Raw genomic sequence first — 19795 nt, forward strand, 5'->3', positions numbered from 1 at the left:
TTTTTTTTTAAGCATTGTAAAGTTTGGTTTATTGTAATAATGACACACTAGATATAGTTTGATTTGTTGAATCAAGCATGAACCCTAATATTTATTTGTAATGTTTTTGTTTTTAAACTGTTTTGTTTGTCATAATTTGTATACATGGAGACGTTTAGACATTCTGGCCCTAAGCACCTGCCACGTTTGTTTTTTTTTAATGTACAGTGATAAGTTTGTCCCCAGACTGATCTAAACGTTTTTATGATATAGTGCATTTTGTTTGGTTTTCTTGAAACGGTCTCATTCGTTTCAAATAGATTTTAACCAGTTTCGTCTGGTAACACTGCTTGACACCAATGCTCATTATTTGCACTGCAAAAATTGATCAGCATCTTGAGGCGTCCCTAATAAAATCTTATATTTAGCAACAGTGGGGTTTTTTTTTTTCCTTGATGGATTATGTATAACTTTCTTTGTTAATCAGGACATTGTTAAATGTGCAGGAGTTTTAATTGTAAACACACAAAAAATGAAATGCCAACTAATATGATTCTGTTTTTATTATTCTGCATTTTATTTTGCACAACAATATTGTTTATAACTTATACTGGCAAGGTAGCATAGTAGTGTGTAAACAGGCCAAATGCAAATGCTGCTCTGCCTGCCTCTAGTGGTCAGTTATGAGAACTGATTTCATAATCATGCCTTCATTTTTGAGGTATTTCGAAGGCTTGATCAACATATTCAGCTTTTGTTGGCAACTTCAGCATCATATTCTTTTGTAAGAAGAGTTTTGCAAGATTCTCATTTGAAGAGCATTCAATAGTCTGATGATCACTCCCAAACCTCATGCTATGGAACATAATGAATTCGGGCTTTAGTGTTTTAGAGTTAGAAAAATCTTGGAACTTTTTATAAATACTGATAGGAGAACTTGTCTGAGAGAAAAATAACATAATAATGGACAAAACCCTGAGCAAGTTTGCAAAGCTATACATGTACGACATACACAAAGCAGAATCATGGCAGCAAGAAAAAACAATCATTAGCTGTGTGCAGAATTACATAGTTTTATAGATATTCTAAAGAACTGTAAACAATCAAAAAAGAAGAATCCCTCCTTTACACACTGATTAACCACTTAATGCCCACTGAGTTTAAAACAGCTGCAGCTATTCTCATATTTACATATTTATACGAAGGAACAGGAGCATTTGCTATGGCTGAGCTTTATGGACGGCTCTTCCAGTCTGTTCTCTCAGTCTGCTGGATTTCCAGTGATCATCCTGCTATCTGACTGGTCCTCAGCAGAACCAGAAGGGCATCCATAGAAGAGAACGCATTGCTGTACCTGCAGCCATTCCAGCCAGGAGGCCCAACGCAATCTGCTCTCCAAAATTGTTGTCATAAGAGTCTCTGTGTACCCAGACATGCTGAGTCCCTGCAGGGAAGCACATCAGGATTAGAGGTACGTCCCTGGTTAAATGTTTCTTTGTTGTACATCTTGGATGTCCTGAGGGTGAGAACATTTAAAGGAAATTTTAATTTTTAGGTGAACTATTCCTTTAATTTTCCTATTTTTCTCACTTGGATTGTTTGAGCTATAAAGTAGCAGTAAAGTGCACCATAAGGAAATGAATGAAATAATCATAAAATGGTTGTAATAATAATTAAAACAATGTATTATATCAATGTATAAAAAACACAAAGTGGCAATAACCCTTTCTCTGTGCTTTCTGCAGAATGAATGATGTGTTTGTATAATTACCTCCACTACCTGTACTTGGCATGATGTAAACTGCATTATGACTGTCAATTGGAACGGTTTGGTATGTATCGTCATAGGGATTGTATGTGAAAACCTATGAGAGTGAAAAAAAAAAATGTAAATTGAGTAAAATATTAAATTACAATAAACAGAAAACCATCCTGCATGTAAAAGATAACACTCACAGGATTTATTTTCGCCTCCATGAGTGTGAGTTTCCAGGCCCTGGAAATAAATTTGCGAGGAAAGTGAGCAGGGCTTCATATGTTGTGGGAGGGTTTAAGTTAAAATGTCAAAGGTCAAGACTTACAGTGCCTCATCTTCACTGTTGGCACACAGGATCAGCATATTACCATGCCTCAGATAAACAACCAGCAGATTCTCTCTGGGGTGACTCTCAGGTGGACATACATCTGCTCACAAAGACACTATCTGTTAATTATATTATAACACATTGTTAAAATATTTCATACCATGCACTTTCTACATGACCAAATAACTTGAAATGTTGAAAAAGTTCCTTCCTACTTGGACACTCCAGTCCAGACTTCACATTCACACAGGTGGCCTTCAGATTCACTTTGGTCTCATAGTCTCTTCTGGATTCAGTTTTGTAAAAAACAAAGCTCCCATCTATCCACAGGTCACACCAGTTCAACTTCCAGCGTTTGAGGATTGAAGCTGTGAAAGGTTTCAATAAAATATTAATAAAAATCCACAATATGATTGATTATCTGTCTTCATTTCCATGGTCTTTTGTAGGACAGACAATATACAAAGAAGCAAACTACTATAGGCTTCATTTCCAGAATCCTTTTATAATCGATTATTAGATTCCAAGCAGTTGGGAACAGACTGACAGTCAGCTCTTAACAGTTCATTGCCTACATTACCAAACTAATACACATCCCTTAAAAGCTAACTAGCTAATACACAAGAGCCTTAAAAGCTAGCTAGAACTGGAAAATTTGATTAATTCCAGTTAACTGAATCTTTGATTCCGTGCAGATTTGTTCATTGATTTATTCAAAACTTACTCTTTCTGTAGGTTACAGCATTTGGTGAAGAGTATCTTTACGAGTATAATAAATAAAACTTTGAATCATTCAATCAACATATCCGTTCAATACCACTGAGTCATTCACATCCAAAACACATAGCACTAATACAGATTGAAATAAATATTTGATACGACAGGATTAGACTGTTATTAGACTAACAAAGAATAGACCTAAATTTATTTGTCATTTATACCATCAATCATAATTATATTTTTTTCTGTTCTTTTGAAGACAATTAGCTTGGAATCGACTCCTGGTGTCGACTCCATTGATTCCGAATTCTATTCCAAACGTTCGGCATGATGTTATTTTGGGGACAGTATTCATATTCGAAACTTTTTTTATGTAACCCTATCGGCATCTATTTATCATTTTTTAAAAGTAATGCGTTGGAGCCTCTCTAGGTGAGCACTAAGCAACCTGGGGTCCAAAACTAACAGCTACTGTACTGTACTGTAACACCGACCGTAAGAAGATTACTGCAAACAGTGTCAGGACCCGAGTTTCATAACAAACCTTCTGGAACAGTCTTTGAAATATATAATTTCAAAGAATATACAATAATTGTTTATCTATTTATATGAATATACATACAAAGTCTTCCTCAATCTTTTGGTGCTAAAAATGTTAACTACTTCTAATTTTCAGAGGTATCTTGAGAAGATTAAGAAACTCTTTAAATAAACATATATAAATGAAGAATCATATACTTACACTGTCTCCAGAGCCAGCCAGATTTGAGCAGCGCCATTGGGCCTGATCAGTCAACTGCTACAGGAACAACAGCTATACTCCTAATGTTGTGCTTGTGCGATGACTGACTAAAGATGTCTCGGCAGTCGGAGGGGGTTTTGTAGTGCTGGAATAGTTGATGACTCTTCCTCTAATCCTTTTAACAGGCCAAAGTGAAGATTCGCTGGACCAGTAATCTCAGATTACAGCACCATGTGAGTTTGTACTGGTTGTACATGGAATATTCTCTTTCTTTCCTGTGTTTCTCAATCTCTACTTCATGTTATTGTGTACAGTATTACTGTGTATCAAGGTTTAAAAGTTTAGCCTGTTAACAGCCTCCTTGCTCAGATTGAATGCTAAATATGCATACTGAAGCACACTCATCTAAATCACACTAACATTAACCTTAAAATACACCTGTTGCATTTTTTTTTTAAAGATTTGAATTAAAATTAATGTCTTCATAAACTTAATTCCTTTCTGGAGATGTCTCAACAAAGAGGTTCTGAATGATTTTGTAATTCTGTGGACAGACATCATGTTCACATGCACACCTTAATCTCCCTTTTGGCTAAATTGAGCAAACACCAAGTAATTGTAGTAGTCATATCAAGCCAATTATCTGTTTTTAAACCATCAATGTACCTGACCTATAAACAGATTTATCACAGAAGCTGTGAGACCTGTAATTAGTAACTTCGTCATCACTGCATGGCACTGCAATTTTTCTAAATCAGGAATTACCCTTAATCTGTAGTAAACACTCCCAGGTGTGTTAATTTGACTGGTTTTCACTGGTTTTAAACGTGTCAGCCTTTTCACGAACAGCTAGTAACACATTTAGTACAAGTGTACTTCTAGAAATGCATGACCATAAAATGCATTAAATAATGATACAATAATAAAATTAACAACAATCATTATTATTATTAATATTATAAATACATAATGCAATACTACTGCTACTGCTAATTATTATTATTATTATTAAAAAATATATTATTTATGATATTGAACTTATGTTTGATTGGGTAAGTGTCCCACTTTACAGTGTTTTACATACGCCCACCGCTAGATGGCCTCAACAACATGTGACGAAGGGCCTTTTTGTGATTATTTTATGATGATGAAGGTATAATAAATTGAAGTAAGTGACAGTTGATAAAATGTTTATCATCATCACTGCAGTTATATGTAGAATGAGAACGGCAGAGTAAGAGTCTGAAACTGAAGAGTTATGAATGAGATTTTTCTCCTTCATCTTTGTCTAATCTCTCACAGTTAAATACTGCACGCTATTCTGTACACATTTAGCGTCATACTCTAACGGAAACATATATCACATATATCAACACGCGTTCATAAACACAACAGCACAAAACTTTCAAAACGTATATTATTATTCGGTCACCGGAGGGCGCTGTTCTCAATTCTGTTCCACTGACTGAAGTTCTTCTCATTAGAGTTCGCTTTACGTGAGCAGCGCAACGGCGGGGTCTGGAAGTATTTCTGTGATCTATTTTTCTTTCTTCCACCTAAACAGATTATTCCGCTCTGCATTTCTCCGTCCCGCAGATGTGTTTGGGTATTGCGGGGTGAATTTCTAGAGGCTTGTCCTGTATATCCAGATCCAGACATGCAGCCTCCTCCAAGAAAGGTGAGTCGACCTGCTTCTTTATTTGTTCTCACTTTTTACGATGTTTTGTTGTCATGTCAGTCTGTTTGTTTGCTTGCTTTCTTGTCTCCTTGTTTGTTTGACTAAATTATATATTAATTTGGATAATTGCAACTTCTTTAAATACTAGTAAAATATATAATATATAATGTGTGTATAAATGTTCACACACACACACAACGTATTATACATGACACATAATGTTTATGCTTATGCTGAGTTCCAGCATCTGTCCTACTGTCTCCATTGACTCGAGTATGCCAGACACAGGTTCCTCTTTCAGGTTGGTGTGATCTGGGTCAAAGTTGGTTCTCCTGAGGTTGTCATGTGTTGCAGGTAAAAGTCACACAAGAAGTGAAACACACTCACACAGAGCAGCTGAACAGACTCCAGTTTAAACACCAGACAGACTTGGACTTCCTGGAGGATCTGAGGTCGAGCTTGATTTTACACTGCTTTTTAAACACCTGTAGAGCTATTTTCTGTCTGTCTGTTGGTATATTAGTGCTGAACTGCTTGACTTTGTGTGTGTGTGATTAATCCTCAGGATTTACAGCCAGAAGAAAGCACTAATAGAGAAAGATTGCTCACAGGTGAGTTGTGGCCACCATATTGAATTACATGAGTTCATAACTTAAAAGTGTGTTTATTTTTGATGATGTAGGGTGATTTTTGTTCTGAGATTAAACAAATCTTTTAAAGATTTTATGGTCAGAATAAGGAAAAATGTATTAATGATGAACAGATGTTATGCATCTTCCACTGATCACTGACAATTTATGTGTGAATTAGTTTGTTTTTGTAGAGGTAGATTTGGTGACTCAGTGGAAAAAACTGTGGTTTTTAATGACCTGCAGGCGATTGGTTTCATGAATTTTTGCCAGTTGCGTTCTGGTTTGAATCTGCTTTTGTCTCTTTCAAATGCGTTGCTAAGAAGATCTACATGACATCAATGCTATGTCACTTTATAAATATGATTTCATATATTTGGGTCATTAGGATGTACATTTTCATCTATTTTTCCCTTAAAGCTACAAAACTTGAACTTTGAACTTTCTATTCAAATAATCCTGGAAATGTCTCTTGAGCAGCAAATCAAGAAACATTCAAAAATTAAATTTAAAACTTTTGAAGGATCATGTGACACTGAAAGCTGGAGTAATGGCTGCTGAAAATTCAGCTTTGCCATCAGAGGTATACATTACATTTTAAAATATATTAAAATGTGAAACAGTTATTTAAATTGTAATAATTTTTCACAATATTACTGTATTTTGATCAAATAAATGCAGCCTAGGTCAGCATAAGAGAATGAATTGTAGTGCATATTGCATAAACAGACTAACACCCAAATTTTATAGATGTACAGCCTGACATGCCGACAGTCCTCATCAAGAAACTATGAGATCTGTGTGATCACTTGGTGAATGGAGAGCCCAGTTGTCTGAATGACACTCAGTATGTGTGTGTGAGTGAGAGTTTCTTTTCTGTTGGATCTGAAGCTTGTGCACCTGCAGGGCTGGTGGATGCTGATTGGCTCATGAAGACAGGAATCTTTCTCTTCTTCAGGGTCTTCTTCCTGAGTCGAATCATCAGAGCTGGCAGCTCATAGGACTGGGTTGGTAGTGCCAGATTGTAGTCTGAGGGCCAGAAAGCAAATCCTCTCTGTTTTGAGCGGATGCTGCTCACTCTCTGTCCTTTGTGGAACTTGTTACGGTTCAGTCATTTCAGTTTTGTTGAAGTTTAACTATGCTTTGTTGGAATTATCGTCAGTACACCCTTAAAAAGAAAGGTTCCCAAAGGGGGTTTTCACAGCAGTCCCATAGAAGGACCATTTTTGGTTCCCCAAAGAACCTTCCAGTGAACAGTTATTAAAATAATAAAAAAAAAAAACATTTTAAAATTATAAAGTATCATTTTACATTATAGGTACCTTTTGTGGAATGGAAAGGTTCCATGGATGTTAAAGGTTCATCATGGAACAATGCCAATAAATAACCTTTATTTTTAAGAGAGTAATGGTGAAGTAATGAAAGGAACTTTGTTCTAGCTTGGTTATTTTTCCGTTTTTGTTTTAGGTTTTTTTGCTCTGATATTTTACCAAATTGTTTGTGACTTTTGGAAATCAGTCCAATACAGTGACATTTACTTGACTTGAGGATGGAAAGTGAGTGTTATTTTCTCCTTTCTTCAGTTTCAAAAGCAGCCAGTTGCTTACTCACTTGTAAATCTACACATTGGCACGGTCTGGCATTTAAGTGTCAAGCAGACAGGCAGAAATACCCATGTGGGTTTTGCTTTTACAGACTGAAAGTTGTCCTCCATGTTTTCCACATTTGCACTGATCTGGAGCGTTAGGATAAAAGGAGAAATTTCTCCTCTGAGGAATCTGTTTTATTTTGTGGTGACAATTGAAGTGGAGTTTTTAAAAGGCTACACAGAAGCTCTGAATCTAAACTTTCAGAAATGTTTAATAACAGTATATTGAAGGAATAGGAAAATGTACTCATCCTCAGGCCATCTAAGATGTAGGTGAGTTTTTTTCTTCATCAGAACAGATTTGGAGAAATTTAGCATTGCATCACTTGCTCACCAAAGGATCCCCTGCAGTGAATGGGTGCCGTCAGAATGAGTCCAAACAGCTGATAAAAACCTCACAATAATCCACAAGTGTTCCACACGACTCCAGTCCACTAATTAACGTCTTGTGAAGTAAAAAATCTGTGTGTTTATAAGAAACAAATCCATCATCAAGACGTTTTCAAACCATCACTTTCAAGTCCTCTATCCATAATATTGCTTTCTCTATTGAAAAAGTAATCTCGTCTGAATCAGGAGAGAAATATGCACAGATCATGCACCATTTACAAATGAAAACAGACCTAAACAAATATGTTGGTGGATTTTGATGTGAGAGGACAACAGGGGAACTTTTTCACTTGAAGACGTGTTATTATGGACTGGTATTTTGGCCAGAAGACCATCTGTATTGTATGAAGTGCTATATAAATAAATGTGGCTTGACTTTATAGGCTCTACATAAGCTTGCATCGCAGTACTTGAAGCGGGAGTGGTCTGGAGCCCCATCAGAGGAGCAGAGAGACTCCAGGTAATAGGAGAGATGAGAAGAGCAAAGAAAAGAGCAAATATGATGGATTTTCAATCGCAGTGTCTATTTGTGTTCATTATCAAGCATAAATGTTTGGGCCGTATGGAGATCCTACTTGGAGGGTGTGATGAAAGTGAGCCAGTCTCGTATTAACGGATGTGAGAACTACAGGAGCCAGATCTCAGATCCTGTGAAGACGTTCAGAGAGCAGAAGGACCTGCAGCTGAAGAAGGTAAACACATCAAGAGATACTCTGCACTAAAGTGGCACAGCGACCATTTATTCATCTGTCCTCTCTCAGTGCTGCGAACAGCTGGCAAGAGCTCAGGCTGATCTGCAGGTCACGATCAGAGACCTAGAGAAGAGCAGGAAGACCTACCAGGAGGCGGAACAAACAGCGCAGACTGTGAGAGAGAAAGCTGATATGGAGGCCAAGTACGTTCGCTGACCTGTCACCTGTGAAGGAAGTGACATCAGCTGTCCACAAGAACAGGGCAGAGGGTTATCATGTTTTTCAGGTTTAAATGAAGATTCATCATTTTTTGCTGTTTTTCCTTACTCTTGTTTCTTTTTCTCTGGTATTTTCTATTATTCCTGTTGGCTCATGCAATACAAGGTCAAAGCTCAGTCTGTTTCAGTCACGCTCCAGTTTGAAGAGGGCGAGTGTGAAGGTACAATGCACAATATATCAGTACCATATTGGTTTAATGGTTGAGATCGTATATTTAATAGTGCATGCTCATTTCTCCTATTTTTACATTTAGATTACCATCTAACACTCACCCAGAGTTAATCTTTAAAAAAAAAAACTAATTATTTAATAACACTGATTAATGTTATCTTTAGCAAATACCAAAATGATTATACATTTGTCACATGGTACATTAAAATGTTGTGATTCAATTGTAGCATTACAAATTATTATATTTTTTAGTATTTTATTTATTATAGAATTTTAATATTAACTATTCTTTAATTCTTTATTGGACAATAATAAATATTTTATTTTTGATTAAAAAAGGGTGAGAAAGAAAAGTGGAAAATTGTTATTTAAAAATGACGACAAAAATACATTTAAAAACTGTTTTTGTGCAAATAAATTACAAACCTGTTAGTGAATAACAAATATAAAATACGTTATTGTTTTTTAGGATATGATCTGTTTAATCGGGACATTATTTAACTACAGTGTGTTAACTGCACACTGCGCAACTGGCATGTAGTAAAATTTGCTTGCAAATCATGGTGACAAGTGCACATGTGAACATTTTCTGTTGATTTCAGCTGAAAGCCAAGAAGAACGAATGGAAGTCCAAAGCCACACAAGCAAGGAATGATTACCTGCTCACACTGTCAGCCACTAACGCTCATCAGGACCGCTATTATGAGACCGATCTGATCAGCTCCATAAGGGTGAGGCCAAATGTTGATCAGCTTTTGTCTTATTAATTTTTTTATTTAAAATAGTCTTCAAAGCACAACTGTTTTCAACATTGATAATAGAAATGTTTCTAGAGCATCAAATCAGCATATTAGAATGATTTCTGAAGGGTCATGTGACACTAAAGACTGGAGTATGTAAAACTGTTATTCCTTGTTGTTTTTGAGTCCAGGTTCTAGATGGCAGTTTCTACGATCACGTACAGAGTTTTCTCATTTCACTGTGTCAGACGGAGCTTGAGACATCTCAAAGCATTCAGGACACTTTTCAGTGCCTGCTGGAGACGTCCAGTGGGGTGAGTGACACACACACACACACACACACACACTTGAGTATACACTGCTATGGAAAAACACAGATCAACCACAGTGGCCGAATGTAGAGCAGGTAATATGATCTGCCACTGGAGGGTTGCTGGATCAAATCCCAGCTCAGACAGTTAATACTGACCTTAAAGAGAGAAATGTACCGGCTTTAGAGAGTTTGCAGTGGTTTAGAAATGAGATCTTTACTCTATTGTTAGAGCAGACAAGCTTTTTAAGATATACTGATGTTTCAATTTGGCAGTAACTGGGTAAAACATAAAAAATGTTGAAATACAAAATGAGTGTTAGTTATTATTATAAATGTGTAGATTTGAAGAGAATCGACTGATTTTCAGTAGTGACAGCCTTCAGTGTGTGTCATTAGGTCTGGTTGTAGTCCAGTGTTGTTGTAATTCGATGATTGTCACAGTGTTTCCATTCAGTTCATTGCACTCAGGTATAATGTCTCTAGTCCAGCATCAGGTTACAACACATACTATTCATGAATTACCTGTTCTGGTGGTCTGTCATTCCTCCAGATGAGAGATTATGTTAGCTGTGCTATTGTTAATGTGACATCTTGACATTAGACAAGTAGTTTACATAAATGTAATTGTCCTTGTGTGTTTGTATGTGTATGTTTGGCCCCTCTGTAGGTGACACAGGATATCCACCAACAGGTATTCATTCAGGACAACCCAGCGTTTCAGAAAGCCACCCCCTTCCAGTACCAGCCTTGTGAAAATGATTCGGTATGTTGCCTCCACCTCAAGAACATACTAAAAAAATCACACAAACAACAGAACTCCTTTTCTCCCTTTACTATTCATATTTGTGATATAATTTTTTTAAATATAATTTATAAATTATTTATAAGTGTATTTATTTTTTATTTATATATTAGGGTTGCACCAGTAATAAACAAATGGATGATATTATAATAAATATATAATGGATGATATTACAATAAATATAAAATAATATAAGATTTTTTTATAGAAAATACTTACATTTAATAAAATGAATAATCTAATCCAATATTATTCTATTAAAATTTATTAAAAATAATTATTTTATTAAAATTAAGAATTTAATACAATTAATTATTCTATTATCTAATCTAAAATCTATTTTGTTTAAATAAATGTAACAAAATGGTAACTAAATTTAATAAAATAATATAAATAATAATACTAATATAGGTTTCATTTGTTAACATGAACTAACACTGAACAATACTTCTACAGCATCTAATAGTCGCTCAAAAAACATGCAACATTCCTTTTCTTGAGCCTAATACTTATAAATAAGAGGATTTTTACAATAAATATTTCACATTTCTTGTGGATTCAAAGTTTTAAATGAAGGTTCAGCACATAATCCTAACCAAAAACTTCTTTCACTTTAAATGTCACTTAAAACATTGTTACAATATTCTTATTTTTTCATTAATCAGTCTGAAAAAGAGGAAAAGTGCTCTAATGAAGGCCGAATGTGTTCTTCCATGACTGTGCAACTGTTTTTCAAATATGCTATAGCGCCCCCTGCTGCCCGCAAGTCATCTCGCCCTTCACCACACCAGCATAGTGGCCCATTTGTTCGCTTACCCTCTTTTTGTTTGTGAGTCAAACAAGCATTAGTCTGTTCCTAAAGAAAACATTAGAGATGCAGCCCTCAGCGCTGGTGGGGCGGAAAGACCAGGGAAAACTGGGCGTCAGTGCAGGCAGGAAGCAACACGGCCTGTGAAAAGAGGGCATTGAGAAGTGAACCTGCCCCACCTCTTGTACCCCTCATGAACACCTCCCATTCCCCGTCCCTAAAATATAAAGCTTTTTTTTTTTTTTAATACTGCATATTATTAGAAATTGAAATCACATTCATTGGCTGTATTATCATCAGTATCTGCATGCTGTAGATCAGCTGATGCATGCAGGGTTCTGTGTTTTCTCACTCCCAGGCAAGTCCATTAAGACTGATATTGTGTTTTTTTTTTTTTTTTTTCTTGTATTATGCTAAAACCATTTAGTCAAGGATTTGTCGTAATATTCAGTTTTTGGTGAAAAGGAGTTGCTCTGTAAAGTAGCATCTCGAAGGATCATTCTTCAAGAGCTTACGTCGCCTAATCATTTAGTCTGTCAATATTTACAGACATAATATTTTAAGAGTGTCGTTGTGCAAAGATTTGATTTTGGGAGTTATGCTGTGACACATGGGTACACATGGGCACTGAGAAACTATCAAGGTTTCATGTGCAGGGTCTGTGTTGTGCATCAGTCAACTCTCTCTCTTGATCTCTTTAGGTCAGGGAACTGCTGAAGGAGAGTGGCACGGCTGAAGAACATAGTCTGAATAAAGAAGCAAGGAAATGGGCCACACGTGTGGCCAGAGAACACAAGAACATCATCCATACGCAGCGGGTGAGGGGTCTCTCAAACAATATTATGTCTCAGCATGTTAATTTGTGATATTAAAAATATTTTATAATTTTATATAATTATAATTTATAATGTAAAAATAATTTATAATTTAATTAGATACTTTTTATTTTTATATTAGTTGCACTAATATAACAATTCTGGCTGATAATTAAATATTAAAATAAATATAAAATATTAATAGTTAACATGAACTAAAAATGAACAACACTTCTACGGCATCTATTAATCTTAGTTCATGTTAATTTAATCATTTATTAATAGATTTGACATTTGTTTTCGGTTTGATGTTTGTTTGTTTTTTTAGATTCTTTCGGAGTACGAAGAGTCACATCAACAGGACCAGAATAACAACGAGCTAGAACTGAAAATGGACGATGCAAGAGAATGCATTCGGAAATCCGAGGTGGAGAGTTTGTTTATTTGTGTTTGTATATCAGTCCAGATCATAAGTGGTCCATCACCTCTGGGAAAAACCTACTGTTAAATGAAAACATTGGCTTAGTGACATCGCACGCCCTCTGCTGGTCGCTACTCCTTGAACTGGTTATTAAAAGAAGCTGCACATTCAGTTTGTAATAGTACTGGTTCTTGCATCAAATGTTGTTGAAATAGTTGATGTACATAAACGATGTGTAATAAAATAGGAAGTTGTTAGATGATGAGTCCACTCTTCCTGTAGACAATGAAACTGAAGGCAGAGGCGCGTCTGAACCTCCTCCGAGACATTGGTGTGGCTGTAGACGTCTGGCTGAAGAGCACCATGAACCAAGTGATGGAGGAACTGGAGAACGAGAGATGGGCGGCCCTCAATACCCACGATGCTTCATTCTCTGTAAGTCTGAATCTCTTACAGTCAAAGCCAGAGTCACGCAAACCCCTATAACCCATTCTAATGAAGTTTTACAATGAATGTCTAAAGCACTCTGTAGATTTTGACAGAGAAGATGATGAGGACACAGAGATGCTGGACGACAGCAGCTCCAGCCCCTCCAGCACTCACAGGAACTACCCTCTCACCTGCTCTGTGCTCTACTCATATCAGGTACACACCTAGTGTGGTCTAGCCTGTCATTCTCCAGTCTTTCAGGGTTCTATTCATCCATTTGTGATGTCATTTCCTGTGCTTTATTTCCACAGGCGTCCCAGCCTGATGAGCTCACAATCCAGGAACAGGAAATACTGGAGCTAATTGATGATGGAGACATGGAGGACTGGGTTAAGGTACGCGCAGACCCTCTCAACTTGGTCAGGAGTTTTTGAACTTTCAAGTGCCTATGATCCTCTTGCCTCACTCATTCCTTAAAATATAAAGACATGTTTTTTTCTGTATTAATTATATAATTTCATGTATACAGATCCATTTGTACTGTGTAAGGAAAATATAATTGATTTATTTTTTAAATTACTATAAATATTATAAACTACTTTTCAAAAGTTTGGGGTCAGATTTTGTTTTGATAGAAATTAATACTTGAATTCAACAAGGATGCATTAAATTGATCAACGGAGACAGTAAGGACATACACTGAACAAAATTATAAACGCAACACTTGTTTTTGCCCCCATTTTTCATGAGCTGAACTCAAAGATCTAAGACTTTTTCTATGTACACCAAAATATATTTTTTTTAATGCTGTTCTTTCTATTCATCAAAGAATCCTGAAAATAAATTACGGTTTCCACAAAAAAAGTAAGCAGCAAAACTTTTTTCAACATTGATAATAATAAATGTTTCTTGAGCAGCAAATCAGCATATTAGAAAGATTTCTGAAGGATCATGTGACACTGAAGACTGGAGGAATGATGCTGAAAATTCAGCTTTGCTTCACATTACTTTTTAAAATACATTAAAATAGAAAACGTTATGTTATGTTGAAATCAAATTTTACTGTTTTTAATGTATTTTTATTTTAGATAAATAAAGCCTTGGTGAGCATAAGAAAATGATTTTAAAAATATATATACATTTAAAAAATCTTAAGATCTTTCAACTTTTGAAAAGTTGTGTGTATAATGGAAAAAAAAAAATTGTAAAAATTATTATTAATCATAACGGACTTCTTTTGAGTGTACCTTTTGAACATAACCTTTGAATGGTAGTATATATATATTTATAAATATAATTAATATTTTTAAATAATTAGTATTTATATTATAATTAGCATTTATTTATACGTTAATATTTTAATTTTAAAAATAAAACTATAAAATTATTGAAATATCTAGAAATAGTTTTTAATCTTAAAATAGTTTTTATATTTTTTAACTTTACAATTTTTTTCACAAACTATATACATATTTTGTTTTAAATTAAGTTCTGTTAAAATACATTTTGTCTTTTTTTATATCTCTAATTTTCTGCTGACCTTTCAACATCCTGTTGGGCCCCATAAGGTTTGAAAACCCCCTAACTAGATGCCAATTATGATGTTGCCATTTATTGGACAAGTTGATGTTTTTCAGGCTAGGAACAGAGCAGGGCAGGTGGGATATGTGCCGGAGAAATACCTGCAACTCCCGACCTCCAGCTCTCTATTGAGGATGCTCCAGTCTTTCTCCAGCATAGACACCCAATCACACACCTCCAGCACTTCTGCAGAACAAGAGCCAGAAATAGAGACACTAACCCAGAGCAGCCCGAACACTCATGGCAGCGGTGAGACCACTGGCTATAGTATAATATCTGGAATAATGCTAGTTTATAGTATTATTATACCTTGCTAGTACTGAATGCTTAATATAATTTACAAACAAAACTACATTTTCTGCCCTGTTTCTCTTTTGCACAGCCATAAATCTGGCCAGGGCTCTGTATGCCTACGAGGCTCAGACAGAGGACGAGTTGTCTTTCCCCGAGGGAGCCGTTATTTACATTCTCAGCAAACACAACCAAGAAGATGATGGGTTCTGGGAGGGCGAGTTCAATGGCGCAGTGGGCGTCTTTCCCGCAGTATTAGTGGAGGATCTATGCAGACCGGAGAGTGCACAAACACACAAGAGCATGAACGTGCAGGTTTATACACATACTACTGGAGAACACGGTCCACACTGAAAAAGTTTCTTTGTTCATGTTTACTGCAAGCCTGTGTTCAATTCCGAAATATTTTTGTAACAGCTGTTTCTTACCACCAGGTGTCTCTGTCAGTTCTGGATGAAGCGGCTAGTCCACCCACAGTGTTTCCATCCTGTAGAAGTCCAGAGTCCGTTTCGCTGCCATCTTTGAGCAGCACACTCACTTTAAATGGCTATCAAACCCAAGAACCCCCCAAAATCTCGAGCCACAGTAAGACACAGAGCACCACAGCAAACCATAAAGCTTCATAGTAAAGCTCACACATGACTATAACATTTTTAGTGATTTTCAGTCTCACTACCTCATTGTCTTAAAAATTTTGAACAATTAAAAAAAAAACATTATTTGATTTGATTAATTTAACTACTTACAAATAAACTTTATATTTTTCTAAATAAAAAAATCAAATTAACTTTTTGGCCTACCAGTGTTATTTTAATATTATTTATATACTATTTTAATATGCATTCATATTTTGACTTAGGTTTTATTTGGATATTTTCAGTTTTCAATGTTTTAGTAATTTTATGTGCATTTATCATTTACATTTTTTTTTCTGTTTTAGTTTTAGTAATTTTAGTACTTGAACTTTTACTTATTTTCAATTAGATCCCAAGGCAAAATTTATCATTTTAATGTTTTACGTCTTTCATTTAATATTTGTGTTTTTTATTTTATTTTAGACTTTATTTCAAGTTACGAAAAAAAAAAATTATATTATAATAAAAAGGGTTATTACAGCTAACTAAACCTAAAACCATAAAAAGTTTGTTACTTGAAATAAAATAAACATTAACTGAAATAAAATTAAATATAAAACGTATTTTATCTCAAGCTAGCTGCCAAAGCAATGTTTCATTTTGTATTGTTTAACTTGATGTACTAAAATAACAAACTAAAAATGAATACAAACTAAATAGACATAAAAAACACATAAAAATGTAACATTTAAAAAAAATACAAAACCACACTACAAAATGATTCACATTTTAAAATTAAAATGGACAGAAAATATAAACCTAATTCAAAATATGAATAAAATAATAGTATCTCAATAGTATTTCAATGATACTAAAACAACACTGCCTGAGGCTATTCTATTATTAGATTTATGCTCTTGTCAGATGTCAGAATCATATTCATCTGTGTCTTTTCCTCCACAGGTCACACCCACACCCTATCACCCAGATCCCCAGGAGAAGGCGGGTCAGGCCTGAGACCTGTGAGATCTGCACTTCTAAAGCTGCATGCCAATGATGGGCGCTTAACTGTGAAATCTGATGGGTGTTTTTGTTTTCTGCAGGTACGAGCTGCTCCACCTCCACCCAAACAGCAGGCACAGGGCCAGGTGCAGAAGAGAGAAGAGGTGGAGATCACACTGGTTTGAGTGACACCTTGAGGCACATTTTACAAATTGACATTGCCATGCTTGGATCCGATGCAGGGTGGACGTTCTGAAACTTTTTGAAGATAGGATGCACAAGCTGACCATTATGGTTCCAGTCCTCCTCCTCCAGTTTTTTTTGAGGGCAATTAAAACAGACAAGGCCTAAATGTGTTAATGTATGGACATGCAAAAGCAGGCTTTACTAAAACTACAAAGAGACTTTAAAGGGAAAAGTGGCAATTTCAGTGTTGATGTTGTATGTATGATTATATATTCTGTCCATAAACAATTTAGGGCTAACATGTTTAGATGCATATCATAGTTTTTAGCTTATCTGTAACTTTATTGTCAGTATTTTATTCGTCTGATCAGACATTATTTGAATGCATATTCATATTTTGTAGGTATTGTGAATTCCAGGAGGCTAAACTTAACCTGAGCACTTTAGATTTAGTTTGTAATGCATTACAGTATTTTGTTTTATTTTGGAAATTCTCGCGTTTTCTTTGTTTTTGTATAATCTTAAAAAAGACATAGGGAGATGCTGAGAGACATTATTTTTTAGTTTCAGAGCGTTCGAGTTTAAAAAAAAAATAGTTCACCAAAAAATGAAACTTTTGTCATCATTTATCTGTCTTCATCTTATTCCGTAGGAAATTATTTGTAGGAAGGGGGGGGGGGGGGTTTTTTTTTTTTTTTATTTTTTTTTTTTAATTTTTTTTTTTTTTTTTTGGTTTTGAGAGTTCCCTTTTTTGTTTTTGATTTGTTTTATCATTATTTTTTTTAATGTCTACTTTAAGTGTGCAGGAAGTTTTACTTTTAGGTCAAATTCAGAGGTTTACAAATATTATTTCACACAGTTTTGTCAGATTTCATGTTGTTCATAATGTTTGTTCAGAGGCTGCCATGAGATCCTTTTCTGTTCAAAGTGAAAATAAAAACATTTCAGTCAACATGCCTTGTGTAGTGGTTCACAATAAAATTGGACAAATTGTTTCAATTGTTCAGTTTCTGTAACACCCTTTACTAAGAAACGGGTGGGCAGGGCCGTTTTTAACTTTTGTGCGTGGCTTCCGGTGTTATTAGCTTCTAGTTATTTTTCCTGTATAAAAACAAAACAATGCTGCTTAAGGCCCCAATCAGACAGAATGTGTTTTTTTTGCATTGAGAGGAGCCTTTTTGTTTTCCGTTGGTACTTGGCAGCAGGGGCAACGCTATGGTTTCAAACTTGTTGCCAACTAATTTTCATGGAAAGTTGCTAAAGGCAGGTCAATTTGTTGCTAAATGACGTTGTGATGTCATTGCGCATTGACGTCATGTGATTTATATAGCATATATATATATATATATATACAGTGGGTACGGAAAGTATTCAGACCCCCTTAAATTTTTCACTCTTTGTTATATTGCAGCCATTTGCTAAAATCATTTAAGTTATTTTTTTTTCCTCATTAATGTACACACAGCACCCCATATTGACAGAAAAACACAGAATTGTTGACATTTTTGCAGATTTATTAAAAAAGAAAAACTGAAATATCACATGGTCCTAAGTATTCAGACCCTTTGCTGTGACACTCATATATTTAACTCAGGTGCAGTCCATTTCTTCTGATAATCCTTGAGATGGTTCTACACCTTCATTTGAGTCCAGCTGTGTTTGATTATACTGATTGGACTTGATTAGGAAAGCCACACACCTGTCTATATAAGACCTTACAGCTCACAGTGCATGTCAGAGCAAATGAGAATCATGAGGTCAAAGGAACTGCCTGAAGAGCTCAGAGACAGAATTGTGGCAAGGCACAGATCTGGCCAAGGTTACAAAAAAATTTCTGATGCACTTAAGGTTCCTAAGAGCACAGTGGCCTCCATAATCCTTAAATAGAAGACGTTTGGGACGACCAGAACCCTTCCTAGAGCTGGCCGTCCGGCCAAACTGAGCTATCCTAGAGCTGGCCGTCCGGCCAAACTGATGGTGAGAAATAAGATTCTCTGGTCTTTTTGGCCTTAATTCTAAGCGGTATGTTTGGAGAAAACCAGGCACTGCTCATCGCCTGTCCAATACAGTCCCAACAGTGAAGCCTGGTGGTGGCAGCATCATGCTGTGGGTGTGTTTTTCAGCTGCAGGGACAGGACGGCTGGTTGCAATCGAGGGAAAGATGACTGCGGCCAAGTACAGGGATATCCTGGATGAAAACCTTCTCCAGAGTGCTCAGGACTTCAGACTGGGCCGAAGGTTTACCTTCCAACAAGACAATGACCCTAAGCACACAGCTACAATAACGAAGGAGTGGCTTCACAACAACTCTGTGACTGTTCTTGAATGGCCCAGCCAGAGCCCTGACTTAAACCCAATTGAGCATCTCTGGAGAGACCTAAAAATGGCTGTCCACCAACGTTTACCATCCAACCTGACAGAACTGGAGAGGATCTGCAAGGAGGAATGGCAGAGGATCCCCAAATCCAGGTGTGAAAAACTTGTTGCATCTTTCCCAAAAAGACTCATGGCTGTATTAGATCAAAAGGGTGCTTCTACTAAATACTGAGCAAAGGGTCTGAATACTTAGGACCATGTGATATTTCAGTTTTTCTTTTTTAATAAATCTGCAAAAATGTCAACGATTCTGTGTTTTTCTGTCAATATGGGGTGCTGTGTGTACATTAATGAGGAAAAAAAATTAACTTACATGATTTTAGCAAATGGCTGCAATATAACAAAGAGTGAACAATTTAAGGGGGTCTGAATACTTTCCGTACCCACTGTATATATATATATATATATATGTATGTAAATACAACATTGAATTATTGAACATTT

General features: G+C 35.8%; 2 protein-coding genes across 2 annotated transcripts; one reads left to right on the forward strand and one right to left on the reverse strand.

Moving 5' to 3' along the window:
• On the reverse strand, positions 1 to 4266 carry LOC107697446 (pleckstrin homology domain-containing family B member 1-like). The gene is made up of 6 exons (XM_016498237.1): positions 3526 to 4266; positions 2279 to 2431; positions 2061 to 2163; positions 1936 to 1975; positions 1751 to 1844; positions 1 to 1423 (listed from the first exon to the last, which is right to left on the reverse strand). Exons 1-6 carry the CDS (start codon positions 3560 to 3562, stop codon positions 1287 to 1289), a joined length of 564 nt encoding a protein of 187 aa, XP_016353723.1. The 5' UTR covers positions 3563 to 4266; the 3' UTR covers positions 1 to 1286.
• A 408-nt stretch (positions 4267 to 4674) lies between these two features.
• Positions 4675 to 17441, forward strand: LOC107697447 (F-BAR and double SH3 domains protein 2-like). The gene is made up of 21 exons (XM_016498238.1): positions 4675 to 4693; positions 5090 to 5203; positions 5558 to 5655; positions 5769 to 5814; positions 8254 to 8330; positions 8415 to 8562; positions 8632 to 8765; positions 8947 to 9001; positions 9615 to 9743; positions 9944 to 10066; positions 10733 to 10828; positions 12377 to 12493; positions 12819 to 12917; positions 13194 to 13346; positions 13434 to 13556; positions 13652 to 13735; positions 14978 to 15170; positions 15304 to 15527; positions 15647 to 15797; positions 16751 to 16809; positions 16891 to 17441. The coding sequence occupies exons 2-21, from the start codon at positions 5183 to 5185 to the stop codon at positions 16972 to 16974; spliced, it is 2214 nt and encodes a 737-aa protein (XP_016353724.1). The 5' UTR covers positions 4675 to 4693; positions 5090 to 5182; the 3' UTR covers positions 16975 to 17441.
• The last annotated feature ends 2354 nt before the right edge of the window (positions 17442 to 19795 follow it).

This window comes from Sinocyclocheilus anshuiensis, unplaced genomic scaffold (genome assembly GCF_001515605.1).
Source record: "Sinocyclocheilus anshuiensis isolate Anshui unplaced genomic scaffold, SAMN03320099.WGS_v1.1 scaffold939, whole genome shotgun sequence".
Taxonomy (NCBI): domain Eukaryota; kingdom Metazoa; phylum Chordata; class Actinopteri; order Cypriniformes; family Cyprinidae; genus Sinocyclocheilus; species Sinocyclocheilus anshuiensis.